Source organism: Plasmodium malariae (genome assembly GCF_900090045.1).
Source record: "Plasmodium malariae genome assembly, chromosome: 11".
NCBI classification, from domain to species: Eukaryota; Apicomplexa; class Aconoidasida; order Haemosporida; family Plasmodiidae; genus Plasmodium; species Plasmodium malariae.
Window position 1 is genome coordinate 2,116,251 of NC_041785.1, and position 26,329 is coordinate 2,142,579.

The window sequence follows — 26,329 nt, forward strand, 5'->3', positions numbered from 1 at the left end:
AACGTATTGTTTTAAGCTATATAATATATGTATATATATATATATATATATATACACAGTGTGTGTGTGTATGTGCTATATTTAACAGAAAAAAAATATATCTTTCTTTTTTCTTGTATATATGACAAATGATGTATAAGTATTTTTTATATAAAAAAAAAAAGTATTTTGCAATAGTGTAAAATATATATATATATATATGTTTAACTAATTTTTCACTTTTAATATATCTGCAGGTTTTTTATTTTAAAATTTTTTCTGAAATATTTAAATGCGTTGTGCTTTTTTCTTTTTTTTATATAATTCAAATTATGGTTAAAATAAATTTTGACAAAAAAAAAAAAACATTTTATTTTTTCTGAACTGTTAATGTGAATAGTCGCGAATGTGCATAAAAAAAAAAAATTATGATCATGCATAAAAAAAAATTACTAAAAATGTGGAAAAAAAATGCAATTTTAATGCAAAAGTTATATGTTTATATATAAAAAAAAATATATATATATAATAATATCTATATAATATCTATGTATTTGCATATATATATATATTTTTTTTTATGTATGTGCATTATATATTGTAGTTATGACAATTTACTAAATGCACTCAGTATCTTTTGCCTTTTTTTCACCATGTATCTTGAGTAACTTCATGTTAAACATATATATATTTATATATTTAATATATATATATATATAACATATATATATTTTGAATAAATGATTTAAGAGCTCTTACGATATATATATTTATATATTTATGTATGCTTATATATAATGCATACACATTATGAATATATATAGTGCATACATATGTATACATATATTTATATATAAACCATAAAAAATAAGAAAATCGAGTTCACAGAATTTCTTAATTTTATATATATATATATATATATATATAAATGTGCTGATAATGTTTTTTTTGGCACTGCGGGTGCAACATGATTGCACATAGATGCGTTTATTACATTTTGTTTAAAATAAGTTTTAATTAATTTTTTTTTTTTTTTTGCATTTAATCATTGTGTTAAATGATGTATGTTTTAACCTTGTAAAAGTATATATTCAAGCGAAATACATGTATATATTCCTATACATATATAAGTAGCGTAAGTCAGCAGAATTTTTTTATAAAATATCTTAACCCAAATTTGGAATAGAAAAAAAAAAAAAAAAAAAAAATTAGAGAAATACGCAAGCGTTATTTTTATATGCAAATATAAACAATATCTCCTTGCATTTTTTTTTATGTTGGTCAAAAATACTAAATGTTATATATGGCATATAAATTAATTATACGTCTTTTACTTTCCCATTAATAAGAAAATATTTAAAGACACCATTACAAAATTACACTAAGAAAAATTACACCGTAATGATTACTATTTTTTATGAGACGGAATTTGTATTCCGCCGTAATAGTTCATTTATTTTTTATATTTTTTTTTTAAAACAGGACCAATGTTTTGGTGATATATTTTAAAAATGTTTTTCTTGCATGTACAAATATGTACATATATATATATATACTTATAATATACGTAGAACATCCGTGCGCAGATAGTATATGTAAATATTCTAGTAATTAAAAGATGAATACTTGATGAACATTATTTCTTACAATATCATATATTTGAACTAAATGAAAAGATCGAAAAAGAGCATTTGAGAAAAAATTCAGTAATATATATATATATATATATATATATATATATATATATATATATATATATATATATGCATATATGTATATATGTATATATGTACATATAGGTTTGTATGCAAATTTTAATATATGTACTTATGCCAAAATGCTTTTCTGATTTTATGTATTTTAGTTTTCCACATAAAAATTTTTACTGAATTCAAAATAAGCCAGTTAATGGAATTATGTTTTTTCACAAATGTCAGAAGGGGTTTAAAAAAAAAAAAAAAAAAAAAAAAAAAAGAATTAAATCTATTTTCGTATTATAAAGAAGCATGTTACACTGTTTATATGCTTCTATTCCCTTTTTTTATTTATGTGAGTACATGAACATTTTTGTGTGCGCGAGGATTGAAGTACATGCATATATATATATATATATAGATATACATAACGTTTTGTAAAATGATTGAATGCTTTTTAATTTCAACTTGTGTGTCAATATATCGTATCATTTTACTTTTTCATCTGAATGAGAAAGGTAAACGCAGGTTCATATGTAAGTAGAAGTGAATTAGTGTATTTAAATGAGAAAGCTGCTACAAAATAATTTGCAAAATGAACAGTATTTGTATATATATGTATATGCATATATGTGTACAATTTAACGTTTTTTTAAAAAATGAATTATTATGTTATTAACACATGTGTCCTTATGACGTACAAATGGGAACATATTTTATGCGTACAGTTCGTTTAATACACAAATAAGTTATCTCTATTATAATGATTTAATTCAAACGAGATTTGTTTGAGGGTTTTTTTTTTTTTTTTTTTTTTTTTGCCATTATTAAAAACCATAAGTATATGTTAAGTAATTGTTACAAATAATATTACACTTTTTTAAGACTACTGAATATTATAAGAAAGCAGGAAAAGTTTTGGAGTATCCTATTCTGGCAATGTATTTTTCACATAAATGTTGTGTTAATATGGAATAAAAAGTATTATAGCGATCTGCAGTGGCTCATTAATATCTTTGGCTTGCTGTAGCATATTATTATGCAAAAAAAAAAAAAAAAAAAAAAAAAAAAATTAAAAATTAAAAATTAAGAAATAAAAACAAATGTAAAAACAGAGAATAAAAAATAAAAATAATTAATCTCTAATATATATAAATCTAACAAAACAATGAAGTATGCATCGATCCCTGTAGTTCGCCTGTTATGTCTATAGTTTTTTTTTTTTGTCCTGAATTAGCAATAAACCTGATATGTAAGAACATATTCGTATGTGTAGTAAAAGAGCAAACATATGTATATATATGTATGTTATCTTTTGGGGAGATAAATACATTTTCGTTTATAAGAAATTTATAAAAAAATCCTATTTGAAATAAGGTCTAAATAAAAATTATAATGATTCAAAAATTTCAAGGTTTCTTTTACTTTTTTTTTTTTTTTTTTGTTTCTTTATTTAAATATAACTAGGTCAACGTGTTATGAAGCATTTTTTGTGCGGCGTTTAAAATGCAGCAGTTTCTCTGTGTAGTATCATAGGGCCATTCATGCAAATGAATATATATATATATATATATATATATACATATGCGTTAACAGGTATATAATATAATATGGCTATTGTACTTGTGTTGCAATTCCTATATAAATGCTGTGAATTAATGGAGTGGAAAATTTTATATATAACGTAAATTTACACAAATGAATAATTTACAATTTCATGAAAAGTAAAAATGCATTATAATAAAAATCAGTAGGATGCTATTTAAAACCTAATGTTATTATATACTTTATATAAAAAAAAGAAAAATTCTCAAAAGTTGTAAATATATATTTTATTTGGTATGAAAAATATATACTAGTTAAAAATTAATTGACGTATATTTTTAGTACATAATACATTTCTCCCTTTTAAGTATACATACTAAAGGATACGAAAAACGAAGAAAACGGTATAAACGATGCAAACGGTGTAAACGATGTAAACGGTGTAAACGATGCAAACGGTGTAAACGATGAAAACGATGTAAACGATAAACGATGTAAACGATGTAAACGATGAAAACGATGTAAACGATGAAAACGATGTAAACGATGAAAACGATGTAAACGATGAAAACGATGAAAACGATGAAAACGATGTAAACGATGAAAACGATGAAAACGATGAAAACGATGTAAACGATGTAAACGATGCAAACGATGTAAACGATGCAAACGATGTAAACGATGCAAACGATGTAAACGATGAAAACAAAAATAAAAAAAAATGGTTGCAAACTATATTTAAGTTCTAAATGTGACAGTGAAAACAAATATTTCCTTATGTAACAGTTTTCAATATTAACTGCAAAGTACTTAGTAAAATCAAAAATGAACACCAAAAATAATGTTATAGAGGTACGCATATATGCACACATACCTATAATACATGTAAAAAAAAATATATATATATATACATATGTGCATGTAGATAAGTATAAATTTTCTCAACAAAAGAGGAGCATCACTCACTCTAATAAATGGTAGCAAACTAATTGAAACTTCTTTAACGTAATATGTCATTGAGGTGATAATAACTTCGTAAATCAAATGAAGATTTTTTTTTTTTTTTTTTTTCCTACGCTCTTTATTCAATATTTTCTTTATTAACTTGTATGTATTTATGTATGTTTTTATGTATCATTCCCTTATAAAAATGATTACTACTTCCTATCATTTGCTGAACACATAAAAACGGATGGGAAAGGCATATAGTATTTGAAAATATATATTTAAAACATATATACTTCAAAAATTAAATTTCATGTAAGTCCTTATTTGACATTACACAGAGAGTCTACAAAATAGTAAAAAATCAGATATCACCATTGTTTACAAAAAATTCAAGTTAATATTTTATCATATGTAGTACCCTCCAATTGTAAGTAAACATTGTTCTGGGTAAAATTAAAAAAAAAAAAAAAAATTATAATATAATATAATATAATATAACATAATATAATGCAGTTTATTACAGTTTAGAAAATATTTAAAATAAGCAAAAGAACCACAAGTAAAAAAAATTTTCACAATAATATTGTGAACATGTACACGTGTACAATACATATGTATATATATTATATTCACTTAATAGTGTTCTACGTTTCAATTAATTTTGCTTAATAAAAAGAAGAAAGAGCTACTGAAAATGTAATGAACTATACATCTTTACTTTTGAAAACTGCCTTTGCAGAATAACTTGCAGGAAGATACTTCTTCTGTTATAATTTTGAAGTGTATAAAAAAATAAACTCAAAACAAGTAAAAATTGGGAATAACTTCATTGAAGAAAGCATTTTCTTAATTTTTTATTTTTTCCTTTTTTTATTTACTTATTTTCTTCTTCTTTTTATTTATTTATTCATTCAGTCATTCTCATATTTTATTTTTCTATATATTTGTTTTCTTATTTTATTCTTCTGTTTATTTATTCATTAATTCTTTCTATTATTTTACTATTCTGTTTATTCATTCAATCGTTCTCTTATTAAATTCTTCTATTATTTTTATTATATTATATTATATTACTTTTTTTTTTTTCTTTTTTTTTTTTTGTCGTTTTGTTTTAAATAACGCCTCTTTGCATATGTTCATATATACTTGCACAAGTCAGAATTATTTGAAATGCTATGTATAACCATTTAAAAGGAAAACAAACATGCATAAATATACATATACATATATATATGTATGTAGGTATGCATATATATATGTGTAGTTCCCCGTACAAAGATAAAGTTTTGCTTATTCACGCCTTCACGTTGATCTAACGTGTACACAATAAGTATATGTTTATAAATACCGTACATATGTATGTAAACATATATACATATATATATGTATATGTAAACCTGTACAATAACCCCTTTTTCTGAGTAGTTAAGTCCAATTATATGACAAATAACAAGGCGTACTATAGCAACTTAAAGCTTGTAGTAAATAAGGGCGAAGAAGAAGAAAAGGAGGAATTGGGGGGAGCGGCAAACAATGTTGTTTATATTGGTAATATAGATAAAAATATAAAAGATGATGATATCTTAAAAATTTTAAAAATTTTTGGAGTTTGTAAATGGAATAGACAAAGGAATCCATCAACAAATGAGTTGATGTCCTTTGGATTTTGTGAATATAATGATCTGTATGAAGTTTATTTATGTATAAATATTTTAAATAATATAAAAGTAGGTAATAAAAATTTAAAAGTTAATTGTAATGATAATTTGAAGAGTAAATTTGAATATATTGTTGACATTTTATATGAAAAAAGAGAAGAATTAAAAGAGGACAAACAGGTGGAGAAGGAAGGACGAGAAGAAAAAGAAAAAGACGAAGAAAGCGAAGAAAGCGAAGAAGACGGAGAAGACGGAGAAGACGAAGAAGACAATAATGCATTACGAAATGAAAAAAAAAAAAAAAAAAAATTGAAAAATAAAATATTAAATGATGTAAAAATTAATATGAACCATAAAAAAGTAAATCTTTTAGCACTTATCGAAAGTGTAAATAATGAATATGAAGAAAAGAAAAGAAAAGGAGAAATTGTAGAAAATAATATGATCGAGGAAGAAAAAAATTGTGGTACAATAAATAATGGGGAAGAAAATGATAAAGAAGGTAGTACCAATCAAGACAATCCCAACATTTTTAATGATATAAATATAAAAAATGATAATACGAATTTTATGAACAACAGGTTGCACATAAATAAAGAGGATGATAAGAACAATATTAAGGGGAAAATAAATTCTCATCCATTTTTATATAACAATGAAAACAATGATCATGATCAGATAAATGAACATGAAGGTCTAAAGGAAAACGGCTCTTCGCCATGTATTAGTGCAAGATGTAACAATGTAAGTAGAGAATGTATAGAAGAGACAAAATATTTAAGCAAAGATTATAAAGTACATTGGAGAGAGAAAGAAAGAAAACAAAAAATAGAAAACAAAGAAAAAGATTTAGAAAAAGATTTTTATAAAAGGGAAAAAGAATGGTTAGAATTAGAAGAACAAATTAAAAAAGATACATACAGAGAATGGAATAAATTCATGCAAGTAAAAAAAAAAGATATTGCTAAACTTATAGAATTAGATTTAAAAGGAGAAAGTGATAATTCTTCTATTTCTAATTCTAAAAAAAGAGAAATTAGAAAGTCGAAAAGGGAAAAGGAAAAAGAGTTAGATGAACTGGATCGGTTAAATGAGTTAAAAGAAATTGATGAAATGAAAAGAAAAGAAGAGTTACATCACTACTGGGAGATACAAAAAGGAGTAGAAGAAGGACAACTGAAAAAAATAAAGGAAAATGAGCAGGTTAAAGAAAGGGAAGAAGAAAGAGAGCAACAGGAAGAGGAAGAAAAAGAGAAAGAGAAGGCGAAGGAGAAGGAGAAAGAGGAACAACAAGCAAACGTGGATCAAGAAATTAAACACAATAAAGACAATCTCGCTACAATTCAGAGTAAATTGAAGAAGGGTAGCATCCTTATGAATGCGCTTTCATATGTTTTGGATCATGGTAGTGGAAAAGTAGAAGAACAAAACGGCACAGTGACCAACGATGATAAAAAAAAAAAAAAAGATAAGCATTCCGATGAGAAGAATGAGGAGTGCATGGATAAAGAGCCCAGTGAGTACAGAGGTGAAACTGTTCAGTGCATGCCAAAAATGATGGGTGAAGACAACACGATAAGGGAAAATAATAATAGCGGAAGGAATAGCAGCGATAGAAGCAGCAACATGAGTAGCAATTTAAGCGGCAATAGTGCACGCGAGGAGGTCCAAAAAAAAAGTAAGGAAAATGAGGGAAGCACAAACAAAAGAAAAATTGTAAGTTTGGAGCATATAAATATAAAAGTAAATGATAAAAAAAAAAAAAAAAAGGTAACTGAGTTAGAACATTCAAGTAAAATTAATAACACGCAATTATTGAATATATTTGATACAAATGTTGAAGATGAACTGTATACAAAAAAACATCAACCGTTATCTAAGTTAGACAAACATTTAGATAAGAAAAATCAAGAAGAAGAAAGAGTTAAGACATTTGAAATTATTGAAAATTCTAAAAAAATATTAGACAAGGTACCTTCAACTGAAGAGGAGATTTTTAATTTCCCTATTCAATGGAATGTATTAAATTTAAAAGATAATATTAGTACTAAATTAAAACCATGGATTTATAAAAAAATTACAGAGTATATAGGAACAGATGAAAAAGAAATCATTGAGGAAATTAGTAATTATTTTGTTGAGCAAATTTTAAAAGAAACCGCACCAAAGGATATGGTAGTTGAGGCAGAAAAATTTCTAGATTCAGATGGAAAAAAATTTATTCTGAACATGTACAGACTTATCATATTTGAGCAACTTAAAATAGCAGATAACCTGTAGGAGAGAAGTGGAAAGTGGGAAGTGAGAAGTAGCCTATGGATGGGATAAAATATAATAATAATAAATTAAAAACAGCTGTTATAAAAAAAAAAAAAGTGCTTCACGCTTATAATTTGTTTCCCGTTAAGGTTATTTATTTATATATTTTACTATTCATTTATTATTTTTTTTTTTTTCAGTTAATTGTGAGGCTGTGTAAGTACCTGCCTATTTATGCATTTTTGCTATTTCATTTAATTTTAATAAATGGCACTATTTTTTATTTACTTATTTATTTCAGTTTTAATTTCAGTTTCAATTTAAGTTTCATTTTCATTTTTTTTTTTTTTTTTGCCTGTTTTACTTTTAGTATTTTTTCTTTATGTTTTTTTGCGTTGCTTACTCGCTTACTTCGTTCTCTTAATATTTTCTCTGCTTTCCTTTTTCTTTTTCTTGTTACTTCATTTTCTTTTTCTTTTTTTTTTTTATGTCATTATTTTACTAAATTATATATATATATATATATTATATATATGTATTTACATAATGGTACAGGTGTAATATATAGCAAAATACTTAAATATGTGCATAATGTTATACAAGTAGGTATGAATAAATATATACGTATACATATAACATACACACGTTTTTATATTATACCTCAATTCAGGTCTTAAATTAAATAAACATAATTATCATAGTATGGAAATTTACTATACAACTTCTAATTAAATATTTTTTTTTATATCCTTTTTTAAAATAAATATTTTAATAATCTTCAGCATTCAGTAGATTTGTTTCATCTTGTAATTCCCATTTTTTGTTATTTTGCTGGAAAAAAATAAAAATAAAATAAAAAAAAATAGATCGCATTTTTTTATTTTTGAATGTTAACTGATAAAAAATTTCAGCTTTCTTATCTGCAGCCATGATTAACTTCTTGAAGTTGGCAAAATAACAAGGTTACTGATCAGGGTTACTGATGACGCATATTTATAATAAATCATGCTAACATAGTGTGCGCCTCTTACAAGTACATATATTATATATATAAATACATATATTAGTAGAAATTTGCGCATTTATACATACTGACGTTTTGATAAATACGTAAATTTGCGAAGATGAACGTAAAGCATTTTAACGAATAAATAAATCAGGCAAAGAAACGAAGCTATCAAAACGAGCAAAAATAAAATAAGGTAAACAATTTCTCGTGGCTAAATAAATAACAGCAGTTACGACAACAACAGAAAAAAAAAAAAAAAAAAAATATAAAAATAATTTTTTAAATTAAGCATGTATGCATATTGTCAGTAAATTTTTTCAGTGAACAAAAAATATTTCCAATGAAATGTTGGAAGGAATAGCAGTATTAAGGAATGCAGCACTGTGTTAGTGCGTACATAATACGTATAATGCTTACGTGAATACGTACATATATATATACATATATGTATAAGTACACGCATATATTCATAAGAGCATAACGTTTACGCTAATTATGAATGCCAGTTCATATTTTTACGTACCAAATCCTTGGAATTTTTCGCATTTTCCTTAAAAAATTGTATACTCGCATGTATATATAAATGTATGCATACATATATATGCGCACATATATGTATACCTTTTGCGTGCTCCTTTTAAGCGGTATTTGTGAATATACTGCTGAAAACATGCCATAAAAAAAGTTAATACAATGAACACTAAAAATGTAACGAGAGAAGAGAAAAAGAAGGAAAAGGAGTTAAATGAGGCAAGGAAAGCTGGTAAGGAATATATTAAATCTAATAGGAAAACAAACGAATATAGCACATGCCAAAGTGAATAGGTTTGCCTATTACAAGCACACGTATATTAATATATAACAGTTAAACTACATAAATGCGAAATTGAAGAATGCTCGCATTATGAGAATAACGACTAAAATTCCTTTTTTTAATAGGCAAAGTAGAAGCCCTGAAAGATGAAGAAGGAAATGATATTAACCCTCATATGCCCCAGTACATTATTAAAGCCCCTTGGTACTTAAATCAGACAAAACCAGGTTAAAAATATGCTACAGGGTAAAAAAAAGGGAAAATAAAAAAAAATAAAAAAAAATAAAAGCACAAGCGCAAAATAGCAGAGAATTTCAACAAAAATAAAATAAAAGCAAAAGAGCAAAATAGCAGAGAATTTCAACAAAAATAAAATAAAAGCAAAAGAGCAAAATAGCAGAGAATTTCAACTAAAATAAAATAAAATCAAAAGAGCAAATTGCCTGGAAAATAAAGTGTAACTTACCATGACCTAACGTAACTTAACACAGTAGCAGACTATGTGTTCATTTTTTTCGCTTTTGACAAAATTTATGTGAATGAGCGCGTGGTCGCTTCTCAGCTGTGTATGTGTACCTGACCTACATCTCTTACATGCACGATGAAGAATAAATTTACTTTGTTAATGTGCTTTTTTTAGTTAATGAGATTTTTTGAGTTAATGTGCTATTTTTAGTTAATGAGATTTTTTGAGTTAATGAGATTTTTTGAGTTAATGTGCTTTTTTGCGTTAATTGTGCGTTGTTTTCAACTCTGAATGCCTTTAATTTACATTAACAGGGCTGAAGCATCAAAGATATAAAGGATCAGATAAGGTTAAAATCGAAGAAGAAAGAAATAAGAAAATTTATATAAAGAACAAAAAAAATGTACAAAATTTTTGCAAAAATTGTGGTAGTGCTGCACACAAAGAAAAATATTGTTTAGAAAGGACACGAAAAAAAAAAATACAATTTATGAACAAAGAAAACGATGATGATTATCTTTGCGTCACTCAAGATTTGGGGTATGATGGAAATAGGGATAGATGGGTAGGGTATAATGCAAATAATTTTGAACATATATATAGGGAATATGGGAAAATAGTTGAGGAAAAAAAAAAAAGAAAAGCAGAGGAGTTAAAAAAAAAATACGAAAAAAAAAAATCAAAAAAGAAAAGAAGTAAATTAGGCGAAGAAAAAGAAGAGGAAGGAGAAGAGAAAGAAGGAAAGGAAGGGGAAAATAACGATAATAAAAATGATGACCAGTCAAGTAGCGAAAGTGATGAAAATGTAGAGGAAGAAGAAGAGGAACACACACAACTACTATCACAGCAGGATGAGGAAGATAGGTTAAAAGAGGATGATTGTACTAAGAAAAATAAGTCATCAATTAATGCTGTGAAAAAAAATGAGAGTAAGAGTCGTAATGTAGCAAGAAATTTAAGAATAAGAGAAGATACAGCTAAATATTTGTATAATTTAAGTTTAAATTCTGCTTTTTATGACCCTAAGAGTAGAAGTATGAGAGAAGATCCATTCGCAAACATACGTAAAAATTTAACTGAAGATGATAATTATTATAAAGGAGAGAATTATTATAATAATACAGATGATGCAATTGAATCGAAAAAATTAGAAATATTTGCATGGGAAACTTATAAAAGAGGTGAAAATGTTCATTTTAATGCTCAGCCAACTCAACTCGAATTAATGTATAAAGAATATTTAGAAAAAAAAAAAAAACTTATAAAAAAAAAACAAGAAGATATATTAAAAACGTACAAGTGCGAAAATTTATCGAAAGAAACAAAAAATGAAGAAGAGCTTGTTCATTCAGAAATTTACACCGAATATAAACCCATAGATCAAATAGACACAAAGAAAAAAAAAATTAAAGTCTTAAGTAAATATGAAGAAGACATATATGCATTTGATCACACTTCCATTTTTGGTAGCTACTATGACAGGGACAAAAAAAAATGGGGATACAAATGTTGTCTAAGTACGAATAAATTTGAAAAGTGCATTCATATGTAATTCTTCAAAATGCCTTAACTGTGCAGGGAAATAAAATGAAATAAAATAAAATAAAATAAAGTGAAATAAAGTGAAATAAAATAAAACAATGTGAAATAAAATAAAATAAAGTGAAATAAAATAAAATAAAATAAAGTGAAATAAAATAAAATATTAAAGAAATAGGGAAAGAATGTGTCCATTGGGCATACGGACAAACAGTGAATGTACCATATTGCAGATTTCTTAAAGTTTAAGTTTGTTAAAGCGTTTTTTTTTGGTTATCGTAAAGTTACCTTTTTTTTGATTATCACTGAACGGATATTTATATTATTTTAATATGCAATATTAAGTCGCTTTTTTTTTTTTTTTTTAATATTAACAGGCAATTTTTTTTTTAATATTAGCAAGCAATCTTTTTTTTTTAATATTAACAGGAAATTTTTTTTTTTTAATATTAATAGGTAATTTTTTTTTTTAATATTAACAGCTACATTTTTATTGTTTTTTTTTTTTATTTTTTCAAATATTAGCTAGCTATTTATTTTAATATGAAGTATTAAGCAGCTATATTTTTATTTTTATTTTCTTTTTCTTTTTCTTTTTTTTCTTTTTCTTTTTTTTCTTTTTTTTGGTATCAATCACTATTTCCGTATGTTTTATTTGCATCCTGTTATTTTATCTTTTAAACGGTTAAAATATAACCACTTTAATTATATAGTATTTTTATATACACATAAGCCTATTTACACACTGCACATTGTGTCCACCTTTGCACGGGGATATACAATTTATTTACCATAGTTTAAAATAAGTACTGAACATTTTTGTCAAATAGTTTGAACATCTTCATTAGCGCATTCCTTTTTTACCTCATTGTTTTGAGTAAAATCCGTGTGCCCTTATTTACATTGCTGCAAATGTGGGACTGTAGCGAAGGAAGTCCTTAAGTTTTATCATCGCACAAAAACAACAAAAAAAAAAAAAATACGTAAATAAATATACACATATATATAAGGCTATTTGTCCATATGTGCGCAATGCTGTGGGCACGGATCTCCCTCCGCCTCCAAATTTTTCGAAAACGTTAAGAACTAGTTCATGTTTGTCGATTGCTAATTAGGGGATGGTTTGACGGCATAGCCATAAAGGCATTCTCTCCTTTGTTTCTACAAATTTTAAAGGTGTTCCAATTTTCTTTTTCTCTTCTTTTAATTAATTTTTGCTTTCTTCTATTTTCTTCATCCATTGCATATATGAGCATTCTTCTATATATTTCTGCTCGGACTAACCTAGTCCTTTTTCTAGTATACTGTGCATATACACCACCAAAAATATAAGAGGATAAATTACTTTCAATTCTCCTTTTCATATATTTTTTTTTTAATTTAGCTAATCGTCTTCTAATTTTAGGTTCGAGGGATCTAATACCTGGTTTATGTTGCCCCCTTGGCCTTTCATACTTCCCTCTGAAGTTGTACTGCCACATATATCGGTAATCTCTTGTGATAGGTTTATTAATTTGATAAAATTTTTTCATATTTTCTTCCTTTAAATTGTATAAACTCTTTACAACTTTGACGTATAAAATTCTAGGTGAGTAAAACGGTATCAGCTGTTCTATTCCTACACCATCAAATATGTTCTTAACAATGAAAGATGAGTCTAACCTTTTTTTTCTTATTTCCACGCAGTATCCTGCACACACAAAAAAAAAAAAAAAAAAGAAGAAAAATAAATAAAATAAAAATGAAAAACTAAAAATGAAGTAAAACGAAATAAAACTAAAAATGAAATATAAACAAAATAAAAATATAAACAAAAAAAAAATATAAACAAAATAAAAATAAAAAAGAAACATTATCGTAATAGAGAGGGTATAATTTCAACACTATTTAATTCTGCACACATCGTAGAATTATACATATATAATCACTTATGTGTGTGCAAAGAATAAAAAAACCTTGAAAAATTGCAAAGGTCTGTTGTGATCTGGATAATTCATACTTCACCTCTATTAGGTCCCCTGCATGTATATGGGGCATTTTAAAATTTCTTAACTTGTTCATTTTTTTCATTTCTACTAAGTGTAAATTGTGCATTAATTGTCTACTATAAAAATCATGCATATAGTTTTTATAATATGGTATAGTTTTTTTTTTTTCATCATCCCTTTTTTTTTTCGTTATATTCTCTTCTTCTTTATCAATACAGTCTATGTTAGGCCAATATTTTGAAGTTTTTTCATTTTTTATATTATAGCACTTATACTTGCTTAGACTCGTTATGACTTTCGTTCTGATGTATCTTTTTATCTACAAAAAAGGGACGAAATGAATGGGTTTACAAAATGAATGGGTTTACAGAATGAATGGGTTTACAAAATGAATGGGGATACAAAATGAATGGGGATACAAAATGAATGGGGATACAAAATGAATGGGGATAAAAAATGAGAAAAAAAAAAAAAGAGTGGGTGAATAAGTATTTAACACTTGTGCAATTATTATTCTGTTCCTCTTTGCAGGATTAAAATAAAAAAGGAATATAATAATACCATTATTTATTCCTTTGTTGATTGGTAACATTCGTTCTTGTAACAGCTTGACATTGTGTTAACCTATCTTGCTTTCAGTCTTTCAATATTTGAAAAAAAAAAAATCCGAAGAATGGATAATAATAATATTAATAATATTACATATAATGGCGGCGTGGCTTTTAAATACGTGTTTTTTTGGCAAGCAGGGTTAGCCGTATGTTATGCTCTGCGTTTTTAGGTATTTAAATGAGAAAAACAAATTTTTTTTTTTTTTTTTAATATTATATTTCCCCCTTTTTTGCACGTGTTTTTCAATTTTTTTTTTTTTTTTTTTAAAGCGCTAATACAAAAAATAAATGAAGAGGCGAGAAGAGAAAAAAGAAATAGAAATATAAGAGTGTTCCAAATATAGTTCTTTTTTACTGTGCAAAAAAAAAGTTCCTGTTTTAAAAGTTGCACTTGAATGAAAATTATTAAAATGGTATAAGCAGCGTTTTTACACATACCCTTAAAAATATATTTATTTGAAAAGAACTAAACTGTAACAGTATCCAAAAAAATGGCAAATCTTAATTAGTTAATGTGGTTCTAAACATATAATATGTGCACCTACACATGTATGCACGTAAACACACACATAAGAATGACGAAAAAATAATAATGAGAAAAAATGGGGATATACTGGGAAATACTGAAAAAACCGTTAAAACAAATAAGGGAAGCAAAATGATAAAAAAATTTATTTTTTTTGACAATTTTACGTTTTACAAACAGAGGAGCGCATAACTCAATTTGAGGCTATATATGCATACATACAAACATACAGCAGGTATAAATACATATGCGTACATACATACAATACATGTACTACTCAAAAACACATGAAAACAAGCAAAACAGGCTACAAACACACACGTATTTTCCCCACATGTGAATGTGTATATATGTAAGCAATTTTGCTTTATATGCACGTACATATGTACATACACTCACCCAAAAGCGTAGGATGCTAATCCCATATGATATTTTTCAACACATACTTAGCCTGTTCATACCTATTTAGTTTTCTGAAAATAACGCTTAAATTGTAGGAAGCTGAGAAGAGCAGGTGCTTTTTATCAAAAAAGAGCAAATAGAAATTCGAATATTTAGTATTTAAGTTATGGTAATAATTAATAAGTTTTTTATAATATATACTTTTTTTATTATAATTTAAAATTGGATAATTTAAACAAGTGTAACACATGCACTTCTTCATATTAATGACATAATTGTAAATAAATTTTTCATTTATATTTAGATGATTTATATTTATAACCATTTGTATTTCTTTATCTGCTTTTTTTATCAAATCTATTACAGCCAAATATAATTTCATACATTCATTATAATAAGACAAGTGATGTAAAGCTCGTCCTAGGTTGTACAAAATTTCTGCTAAGTATATATATTTATAAATTTTAAAAAATAGGGAAAATTTTTTATATTTTTTTTTTTTCCTCCATATTTTCTGTTCATATCTTTTTGAAATGTATTCATTTAATAAACAAAATGATGTCATTATAACACATTCTCGGTTGACTACTCTGTACCCACTTGTGTAGTTGAAATAGGAGGTGGTCAAACTAAATAAAAAGTTCATATTATCCGCTATGTTTTCAAAATTGTTTATAATTTCGTTTTTCCTTCTTTTTTCAGTCCATAGTTTTAGCTTGGTAAAGAGAAAATTTTCTTCATCCGGATCGTTTTCCCCGTTCGCACGTTCGTCTCGTTCATCTCGTTCGTCTCGTTGTTCGACACAGTTGTAGTTGAAATTCTCCAAATGGGAGTGGCCTACCTCTTTGCTATGACTCCCCTCAAAACTATTATGCCATTCATCATCATTATCGTTATTGTTATCATTGTCGTTATTATCACCACCATTATCATAATCATTATCATAATCATTATCACCATCATTATCATAATCATTATCACCATCATTATCATAATCATTATCACCACCATTATCATAATCATTAGCATCCCCCTTCTCTTGCGCAACTTCCAGTTTTTCCCAACTTTCTATCTTCTCAATCTTGTCGAGCATAAATTCATCTTCCCTTGCTCGTAATTTGAGCGCGTTAATTTTCCTATTTTTTAGCAAAAATGTGTAAGCTCTTGTGTACTCATGCACTGCATTAACAATCATACATGACAAGTTGCATATATTTCCAATTAAATAAACTAAAAATGGATTAGTATTCTTATACTGTATAGTTCTAACTAGAAAAAGTCTAAAGATAATTAGTATATTTTTATTTTTGGATTTCGAAATTGAGGTAAGAAAATCTTGACAAAAATTACCAGTTAAGACTATATCACTATAATATTTTAAAATCTTATATTCATCTTTTTCTTTTTTATTAAATATGTACATATCATTCAAACATCTTACTTGTTTTTCAAAATTCCCACTTGATATATACAATTTATTTAACATCAGATTAATTCTAAATATATAATATTTGCAATCAATATATTTGCTTGTCTTAATAAAATTGGTGTATTCCTTTCTCATTTCTTCCTTAATACAGTTCGTAATGGTGTTGTTAAAATAGTAGCACTTCAACCTGCTCAACTTGTCCACATTGCCACTACTCCTACCATCATTTCGATAATCTTTAAACTCCTTTTTAATCGTTCTAAGGTAGTTAATAAACTTTAGCTTGTTCGACCTTCGATTCTTTAAATACAGGCTTAAAATATGTATTGCATCTTCATATAAATTCATCATGCTAACTAGAAAAAAGGATTCTTCAAAGAACAACAGACTATAATATAGACCTAAATAGCTTTCAAAAGAAAAGAAGTTTAGCCGCTTCCTCGTGAGTAGGAAAGAAAACTTTCTAATTCTTTTTTCCCCCTTATTATCACCCCTGTTATCACCGCCGTTATCACCGCTGTTATCACCACTGTTATCACCCCTGTTATCACCCCTGTTATCACCATTTTTATCACCGCTACTGCAAATATCATCTCCATTGTAATACTTCTTACTGACCCGAGAGTCCTCTGCATTCACTGCACGATTTAACCTGTCCAAGTTACGCGAATTTCCTGTATTATTTATATTTTTCGAATTCGTATAATTTAATTTAGAAGGATTATCAGTTCGGTTGTTCTCACCATAAGGGTAAGGATTATAACCTGCATTTACAAACAAGCAGTTATCATCTGTCCCATTTGCAGCATCCCTACTATACCTGCTTCTTCCTTTCCCTCTATCTCTTCCATTAACATTTCCAATTCTGCTTCCATCTGCTCCCCCTATCCCTTTTTTATAATTTAAAATTTCCTTTTCCATATAAGTATGTATTCTGTTAAAATCATTTTCTACTTCATATAAGAAATAAAACAAGTTGTAACTAAATTTGTAAAATTTCATAACTATTTTACTGTTCAGTATCTCTGCTTCTATATCACATTTAAATTTGGAAAGATTCCTATAAAACTCTTTTCTTATTCTTACTTCTTCATTCTTATAATTACCGCTGTTACCCTTTGTTCCACACGCACTCTCCCTTGCATCGTCATCAGGACCACAGCAAAGGTTATAACCATTGCAGTTGTCATGATTGAGGAGATCCTCACAAGGACTGTAACTGTTACTTCCACAGTTGACACTACTAGAACAACCTGCACTGCTAATCCTATTTCCATTGATTCCTCTCTTGCTGCAACCCCTACTTCTACCATCTGTATCTCCCCATTGAAAAAGCGTGTGGCTCAAGTCCTCTATTAGGATCCCCTTGTAAAAGAGCTGCATCTGGACCAGTTGTACATGTCCATAGATAATATTCATATCTTGCTGTTTTTTTCTTTTTTTAAAAATATTAAATGAGCAAGCGAGAAATAGTAAATACTCTCTATATTTAAACAAGGTTCGAATTCTTTGTACATTTTCTTTTTGCACCTCCTTTTTACTATTCATTAAACTTAAAATGTTATACAAATATAAATAATTTAAAATAAACAGGTTATATTTAACACAGAAATAGCAGAAGCAAATATTTTCTTTTATTCTAATTATACTATTTATATTACTCTTGGATATATAATTATCATATTTATAGTATATATATTTTTTTTTTTGAAAAATATAAAAAATATGTACAATATAACTATTATGACATGTATAAAGTAATAGTTTATTTTTCTGGTTTAACAATTTTAGAAGAAGTATTTCTCTCTCCTTATTACTTAATGGTTTTGGCATAGAACAAATGGATCTTAACCTCTTTTCCTTAATACTTAATAACACATTTATTGACTTATTATATTTTTCTAGTTTATATAAAATGTCAATGTATAACATTTTTATATCAATTTCCATGTTAGTCTTACTCAGATTTTCATTATTTAAAATTTTCAATATTATCTTTTCTGCTTTGCTGTAATTTTCCAAAAAGTAGTAACACTTGACTAACTTATAAACAACATTTACAAAATTTACTTCGTTCTCAAATTTTATTATTACATCGTTCGTTGGTACAGGTGCTGGTAGATGTAATGGCATCGACAGTGATATGTTACCTATGTTTGATGAAATGGAGTTGTGGAACGCTTCTTCACTATTCTTTCCGCTCATTACATTTACTAATTCGTGAGCAGTATTCCTTTGGAGTTTATCCCACTCCTTACCGCTACCGCTATGACTATTAGTAGCCTGACGAAATGTACCATCTCCACCTACACCTGCATCTGGGTTCCTATAATAGTTACCCTTTTTCCCATTTAATACACTACTTTTTCCCCTTTTGTAAATACATCGATAAAAATGAATCCCCCCTTCGTACATGCATCTACCGTAATATGATTCAGCTATGTTAAAGATTACGTCTTCATAAAAGGAATAGTCATTACTAAATATAAAGCGCAAAAATGGGGCTTTTAACAAATATGAAAAGTGTACATTATACCCTGTTATTATTACTGCCTTAATATATTGTATGAATATATCTATATGAAGAATGTCATCACTTCTTTTTTCTAATTTTTTAAAAACAAAAATGCATTCATCGTATTTACTATTTAATATCTGCGTTTGCATTAGTAGAGAAATAACTGTTTTTTCCGTATACGTGAAATGGACATTCGGCTGGTTAGATACACTCGGAAAATGCATCCCCTCTTTCCAGCTGCTTTTCCAGTCGTATTTCCAATTTGATCCGTTAGATACGGTAAGCAAATATGGACCATTTTCCCCATCCTCATTACTCTTCATGTTCTTCCCCTTTTCTCTCATTATTTGTAGATACATACTTTTCAAAAAATGATAACACTCGGTAGGACTTCTCAAAATTATTAAACATAAACATATATACATATCTACAATAATATTAGTAGTATTACTTTTATTTTTTAGAACTAATAAATTTTTTAGCGCATTCTTATAATCCTCCAACAAGATATACGTAAATGCTAGATTGAAATATAGGTGTTTCATAAAGTTGTCAAGCTCGTTTGTGCTGCTACTCCATCTAGTGTTGATCCTCTCCCTGTTATTATTTGTGCTATATCTTTTTTTGTTGTTCTCCTTTATATCCTCTTCATACATATACCTTTTCACATATTCCTTCTGCCCTTCGATGCCATCACAGCAAGCATCCTCTTCGGTGCCTTCCATTCCATCACTAACTCTTTCTCCCTCATTTGGGAAGAATCTCATATCGTTTCCATCGCTACTATTGCTATTACAACAGTTATCACCATTGATCCTTTTCCATTTTTCCCTTTTCCTCTTGTACAATTTTAACACTCTGTACAAACAGTAAAGTACAGTGTTATACTGCTTTTCAATTTTACACAAATCTATAATATTGTACCAAGATAAGAAATCATTACGTGATAAATGAGCTGCTATGGTATAATAATTTATTGCTTTTTTCAAATTTTTAAATTCCAGCTCATATATTAACCCTAATAAATGAAAAGGATCATGGTAACATGGGGAAAGTTTTATAACCGTTTCTAATATAACTATGCACTCCTCAAAATTTTTGCTAATATATAAATTGTTGGCCTTGTTCATTAGAGATTCTACTTCTTTATTCATTTTTGTCGGTTCGACTGATGCTAACCTTTTCTCGTTATTCTTGTACCTTTTGACCCTTTTTTTTCTCTCCATATCTTGTTCCCACGGTTGACCCTCATCTATGCCCATATTTTCTCCCATATTTTCTCTCATATTTCCTCCCTCATTTCTTTGTCCATTTCTTTGTCCACTTCTTTGTCCACTTCTTTGTCCACTTCTTTGTCCACTTCTTTGTCCACTTCTTCGTCCATTTCTTCTTCCATTTCCCCTTATATTTCCTTTGTTATTTCCATTTTTTTTTTTTTTTTTTTTTTTGCCTTTTCTTCTGCTGAAGTATATTTCGTCCTCATTCGCATAATCGCCCCCCTCCTCGGCGTCTTCCTCCTCATCAGCATTGTTATGTTTCAGTAACAACAATTCTTCATCGCTTATACTACTACTCGAGTTCGTTTCACTGTCCAAATTAGCATTACTTGAGTAGTCGTTTAAGTGATCATCAGTATCAAATATGTAAGAGTCGTAGGAGTATACATGATTATTTTTTTTCTCCATATTTAATACATTTTCTTGATTAGAACAAAAATAAAAATATAGAATGTTATTTAAGTTTACATTATTGATATCTAATAGCCTTTTTTCACTAAAAAGAACATTCCTGCTATTAATCGAATGCACAATATTCTGTTTATATATAATGGTATTATTTAAATCAAAATTATTAACATGATTATTGTTTTCTTCGATTTTCTTATTTTCAAATTTTTTACATGTATAATCCCCATATTCACTTATCGGTACTTTTTTCAATTTATTTAAATCTTCCAAAAAAAGAGAAAAATATAAATCTTCCTCTTTCATCTCATCATATAATAAGGTACTATCAATTTCTTCATTATATAATGATCCTAATGATAAGTTTTTTTCTCTTTCTTCATACGTTTCGCTCTTTTTATTAAAATTTAGCAAACTGTCAATTTGATTCTGCAGATTTTCGTCATTCATTTTGTCGTTTTTAACAACTGCGTAATATTTCAAAACGTCCTCGTTGTCATCCTTATCGTTCTCCTGCTCATCAATTCCATCATCATCATTACCATCACCACCATATTTTCCATCTTCCTGCTTATCATCATTTTTGTTTTGATCTGCTTCTACATCTTTCTCCCCCTTCCCGTAATTGTAGCCACATGGGGTATTAAAATTATACCTTTCCCATTTTTCGAAATTGCCATTAAGTTTATTCTGTTCATAATTTACTGAGTTTCCCACATAACTGTTTGCATATTCATTATTTTTAAATTTATATTCTTTGTATGTCTGTTCTTTTGTTGCTACATTTGCGATATACTTCTTATTTACGTTAAATAAATTTTCTTCAAATGAATCGCTATGGTCACTGTGAATATTACAATCGTTATGATCGCCATAATAGCCATAATCGCTATTTTCATTTACGTTTTTGTTATTAAGTATAAAATTGCCTGTGTTTTCCCTGTTTTCATTTTCCGTTTCAGGGTCATTCATTCTTCAAGTGATGAACAAAAATTATATATATATACATACATGTATACATACATACATATATATACATATATTCTTGAAAATCTACATATTTACTACTACTACGCTTCATTTATGCCTTTTCCATAGTTTACTGCAGAAATATGCCCACTGAGCTATTTTGTTTTACCAACGTTTATTTCTTCCACGAATTTGTAATTTCTAAAAAATTTTATCAGCATTCTATACGATTACGGTTTTATTATACTGTACGGACATACATATAAACATACATACATACATATATACATACATATATACATACATACATATATACATACATATATACATACATATATACATATATATCATATATGTAACACTTAGAGCATTCACCAATTTTTAAAAATTAAAACTTTAATATTAAAGCTTAAAAATTAAAAATTTAAATTATTATATAATACATACATATGTACTATATATATATATATATATATATAATTAAAAATTACAAAGTAAAAGTTAATTCGAAAGAAATGGAGAAAAACAGAATAAAACTTGGAATTTTTCCAAGTTCGGCATTTAATTCTATATACATACGTATATATAAATATATATATATATATATATATACAAATGACAAAATGTAGAAACTGCATGTAAATGCATTTTCATTTTAGTATTAAAACGGGGAAATTAAAGCATAATAAAAAATTACTAAAAAAAAAATATCTACATACAATATATATATTTATACAATCATTATGAGATTTAAATATGAAGAAAAAATTACGACCTTATCAATAATAAAAGCAAGAAAATGATTAAGTATTTTAATTTAGCGGAAAAAAAAAAATAAAAAGGGGAAAATTCTGTTTTGCTATTTATTTAATATAAGCATATATATCTACATGACACATTTCTACGCAAAACGTACCTCGAACGAGTAACTATTTGCATTACCACATGAGCATGGTATTCACATATACATAATACATACACACGTATATATATTACATTTAGGTATACGTAAATGTTCTATATATATGTATGCAAAAATGCAAGTATTTCTCGTACAACTGTGTATTTAATTTTTCTAGATATTCCAAATCTTAGGAATCATCTATTTTTCTTTTTTTATTTTTTGCCAACAAGGCAAATTTTTTTATATAATAAGAATGTAAGTAATATCTCCATAATGCTTCGAGAAACAACAGTTCTATTTAAATAAGGGTCCCATCTTTTGAAATGGCAGACATAAAAACTACGTTAAAGTCGCTTATTCATTATTAAACTAAAACAAATAACATATTATAATTTTACAATATAAAAAAAGAAAAGAAAAAATTACTGGGTGTTTTTACATTTAAAATGGTTTTATTATTTCCCTCTTACAAATGTATGCGACGTATGCATCCAACGTACGTTTACTTTTTCTTTTTTTTGGTAATAATCTATAAATTTCTTGTTCATATTTTTTTTTTTTTTTTTTTTTTTTTTGTATTAATAATCTCCAAACTTCTTGCTAGTTCATATATTTTTTTTTTTTTTTTGGTAATAATTAATCTCTAAATTTCTTACCAGTTAATATTTTTTTTTTTTTTTCTTTTTTTTTATTTTCATTTTACGTTATTTTTTCGTACTTTTTTCCTTTTATCATTTGATCGTTTTTTTTTTTTTTTTTTTTTTTTTATGTTGTGTTAAAATGGAATATTTACATTTTCCGTTTAGCAGTGGTTTATTTTAAATAAATAAGATAAATATTTCGTAATTATATTCTTTTAGTATGTATTTTTATTTTTTTTAGCAGTTTATTTGTGTGTGTACGTGTGCACATAAAAAACAGTGAAATTTTGTTCATATACATTACATATATATATATATATACATATATATGTATATATATACATATATATGTATGTATACATTTTTGTTTCTTAAGATTGGCTATATTAATACACAAATTAGACTTCACTGCTTTTTGCTAAGTACTGTGTGTTTATTTTCAATGAATATTATTAATAAGTGAATAATGACAGTGACATGAAAAAAATGCATGAAAAGAAATATACGTAAGTACATACATAAATACATACATAAATACATGCATATTTACATGCATACGTACATTCATACGTACATTCATACGTACATTCATACATACATATATATGTATTTGTACGTATATGCATATATATATATATATATATATGTATAAGATATTCGTCGCGCACTTAAGATGATTTCAGTATTTCTGTTCCTGAATCAAGCAAAATATTGTGATAAGACAAAGAAAAAATTTCGCATGAAATGTACATAATTTTTTTAAAATATTTTTACTGGGGGTATTAATACTCACTTATTTTGTACATAGTAATATGCTAAGGGGAAACAACAAAAAAAAAAGATAAAAAAGATAAAAAAAGAAGGGAAATAAACATACATTTATGCATATATACACGTATATATGCATTTATGTATATATTCAAATAAAAACATGCATATATAAACACGTAGTATAATATATGTAAATATATATATATGTGTGTACATATAATATATATAACATTTGGACGTAGAAAATTTTCAGCAGTTGGATGTAGTGAAAAATATTTTATCTAATTTGTGAGAATTAGTTAAAAAGTGGATAACTGTTTTTTAAATTAATTTTCATAGTTGTCACGATTACAACAAAAATTAATTCTCTTTTAATTTTTCTGTGTTTATTAGTGATTATTTGTATTTATTTGTACTTATTTATGTTTATTTGTGTTTGTTTATGCTTCTTTGTGTTACTTTTACGCTTCTTTTTGTTTCATTTTGTTTCGTTTATTTTTGTTTCTTTTTGTTTCGTTTATTTTTGTTTCTTTTTGTTTCGTTTATTTTTGTTTCTTTTTGTTTCGTTTATTTTTGTTTCTTTTGTTTCGTTTATTTTTGTTTCTTTTGTTTCGTTTATTTTTGTTTCTTTTCGCTTCTTTTCGCTTATTTGTGTTTTTTTATTCTTTTTTGTGAAAATTTAGGAAAATGAGGTGGCTATGTGAAGTACATAAAAAAAGACTTTGATGCAGTTACATATTCATGTATACTTGGGGAATAACATAATTTTAATCTTTTTAAATGATACTCTTAAGTTATTAAAAGATAAAATTTGCCTGTTTTACTGAATCCTTTAGGTATTTGTAACATTTCGTCCTATTATAGACATTACTATATTTATATATACCATTTGCATACTATATGTAGTGCGTGTAGAATTATTAAGCAGGAACGTTGAAGATTTTGTAATTTATATAAATGATGACAGCATATTATAACAAGTGATGAAAATTTAATTACGCCGTTGTAATATTATTTAAATGATTACATAATAGATTTTATTTTCCATTTTATTTTATTTTATTTTATTCTATATTTTGTGTTCTATTTTATTCTCCATTTTATTCCCTATTTAATTTTCTGTTTTATTCTCTATTTTATTCTTTATTTTATTCTCTATTTTATTCTCTATTTTATTCTCTATTTTATTCTCTATTTTATTCTCTATTTTATTCTCTATTTTATTCTCTATTTTATTCTCTATTTTATTCTCTATTTTATTCTCTATTTGATTTTCTATTTGATTTTCTATTTCATTATCTATTTGATTTTCTATTTTATTTTTTGTTTTATTTTCCATTTTATTTTTTGTTTTATTTTCCATTTTATTTTTTATTTTATTTTCCATTTTATACTCTATTTTATTTTCCATTTTATACTCTATTTTATTTTCCATTTTATACTCTATTTTATTTTCCATTTTATACTCTATTTTATTTTCCATTTTATTCTCTATTTTATTTTCTATTTTGTTCCTTATTTTATTTTCTATTTTGTTCTTTATTTTATTTTATATTTTATTTCTTTTTTCTTTTTTTTGTGGATTCGTAAATATGATCATGTAAATATTACTCTCATTGCTTAACATTTAGAACGTAATATTGTATATTCAATATTCAACATTTAAGTTATATGTACATATGTGTGTATATGTTCATATACCCATATATGTGTACATCCTAGATAGCTTAACAAATGAAAGATAAAATAAATTAAAACAAATAGAAAAAAAAAAAAAAAAAAAAAAAAAATCAAGATAAAGTTACAGATATATAGACAAAGACAAAGATCAAGATCAGTGAGGAGAATAATAAAAGAATAATTATTAATTTTTATAAAAAAAAGGAACATTATTTTACAACTTAATGTTTGTGTGTTTGTGTGCGTGCATTTCATTAACATAAACAACTACAATAAAAAAAAAAAAAAAAAAAA

At 26.2% G+C, this 26,329-nt stretch overlaps 4 protein-coding genes across 4 annotated transcripts; 2 read left to right on the top strand and 2 right to left on the bottom strand.

Moving 5' to 3' along the window:
- Positions 1–5,605: 5,605 nt before the first annotated feature.
- Positions 5,606–8,104, top strand: PmUG01_11052700 (conserved Plasmodium protein, unknown function; the record flags this gene model as incomplete). The annotated part of the gene is made up of 1 exon (XM_029006197.1): positions 5,606–8,104. The coding sequence occupies one exon, from the start codon at positions 5,606–5,608 to the stop codon at positions 8,102–8,104; it is 2,499 nt and encodes an 832-aa protein (XP_028862711.1).
- A 1,681-nt stretch (positions 8,105–9,785) lies between these two features.
- On the top strand, positions 9,786–11,924 carry SLU7 (pre-mRNA-splicing factor SLU7, putative; the record flags this gene model as incomplete). Its single annotated transcript, XM_029006198.1, has 3 exons — positions 9,786–9,855; positions 10,032–10,133; positions 10,687–11,924. The coding sequence occupies 3 exons, from the start codon at positions 9,786–9,788 to the stop codon at positions 11,922–11,924; spliced, it is 1,410 nt and encodes a 469-aa protein (XP_028862712.1).
- A 1,078-nt stretch (positions 11,925–13,002) lies between these two features.
- On the bottom strand, positions 13,003–14,463 carry PmUG01_11052900 (mitochondrial ribosomal protein L19 precursor, putative; the record flags this gene model as incomplete). Its single annotated transcript, XM_029006200.1, has 3 exons — positions 13,003–13,601; positions 13,867–14,218; positions 14,461–14,463. 3 exons carry the CDS (start codon positions 14,461–14,463, stop codon positions 13,003–13,005), a joined length of 954 nt encoding a protein of 317 aa, XP_028862713.1.
- Positions 14,464–15,451: 988 nt separating this feature from the next.
- Positions 15,452–22,042, bottom strand: PmUG01_11053000 (conserved Plasmodium protein, unknown function; the record flags this gene model as incomplete). Its single annotated transcript, XM_029006201.1, has 1 exon — positions 15,452–22,042. One exon carries the CDS (start codon positions 22,040–22,042, stop codon positions 15,452–15,454), a length of 6,591 nt encoding a protein of 2,196 aa, XP_028862714.1.
- Between the last annotated feature and the right edge of the window lie 4,287 nt (positions 22,043–26,329).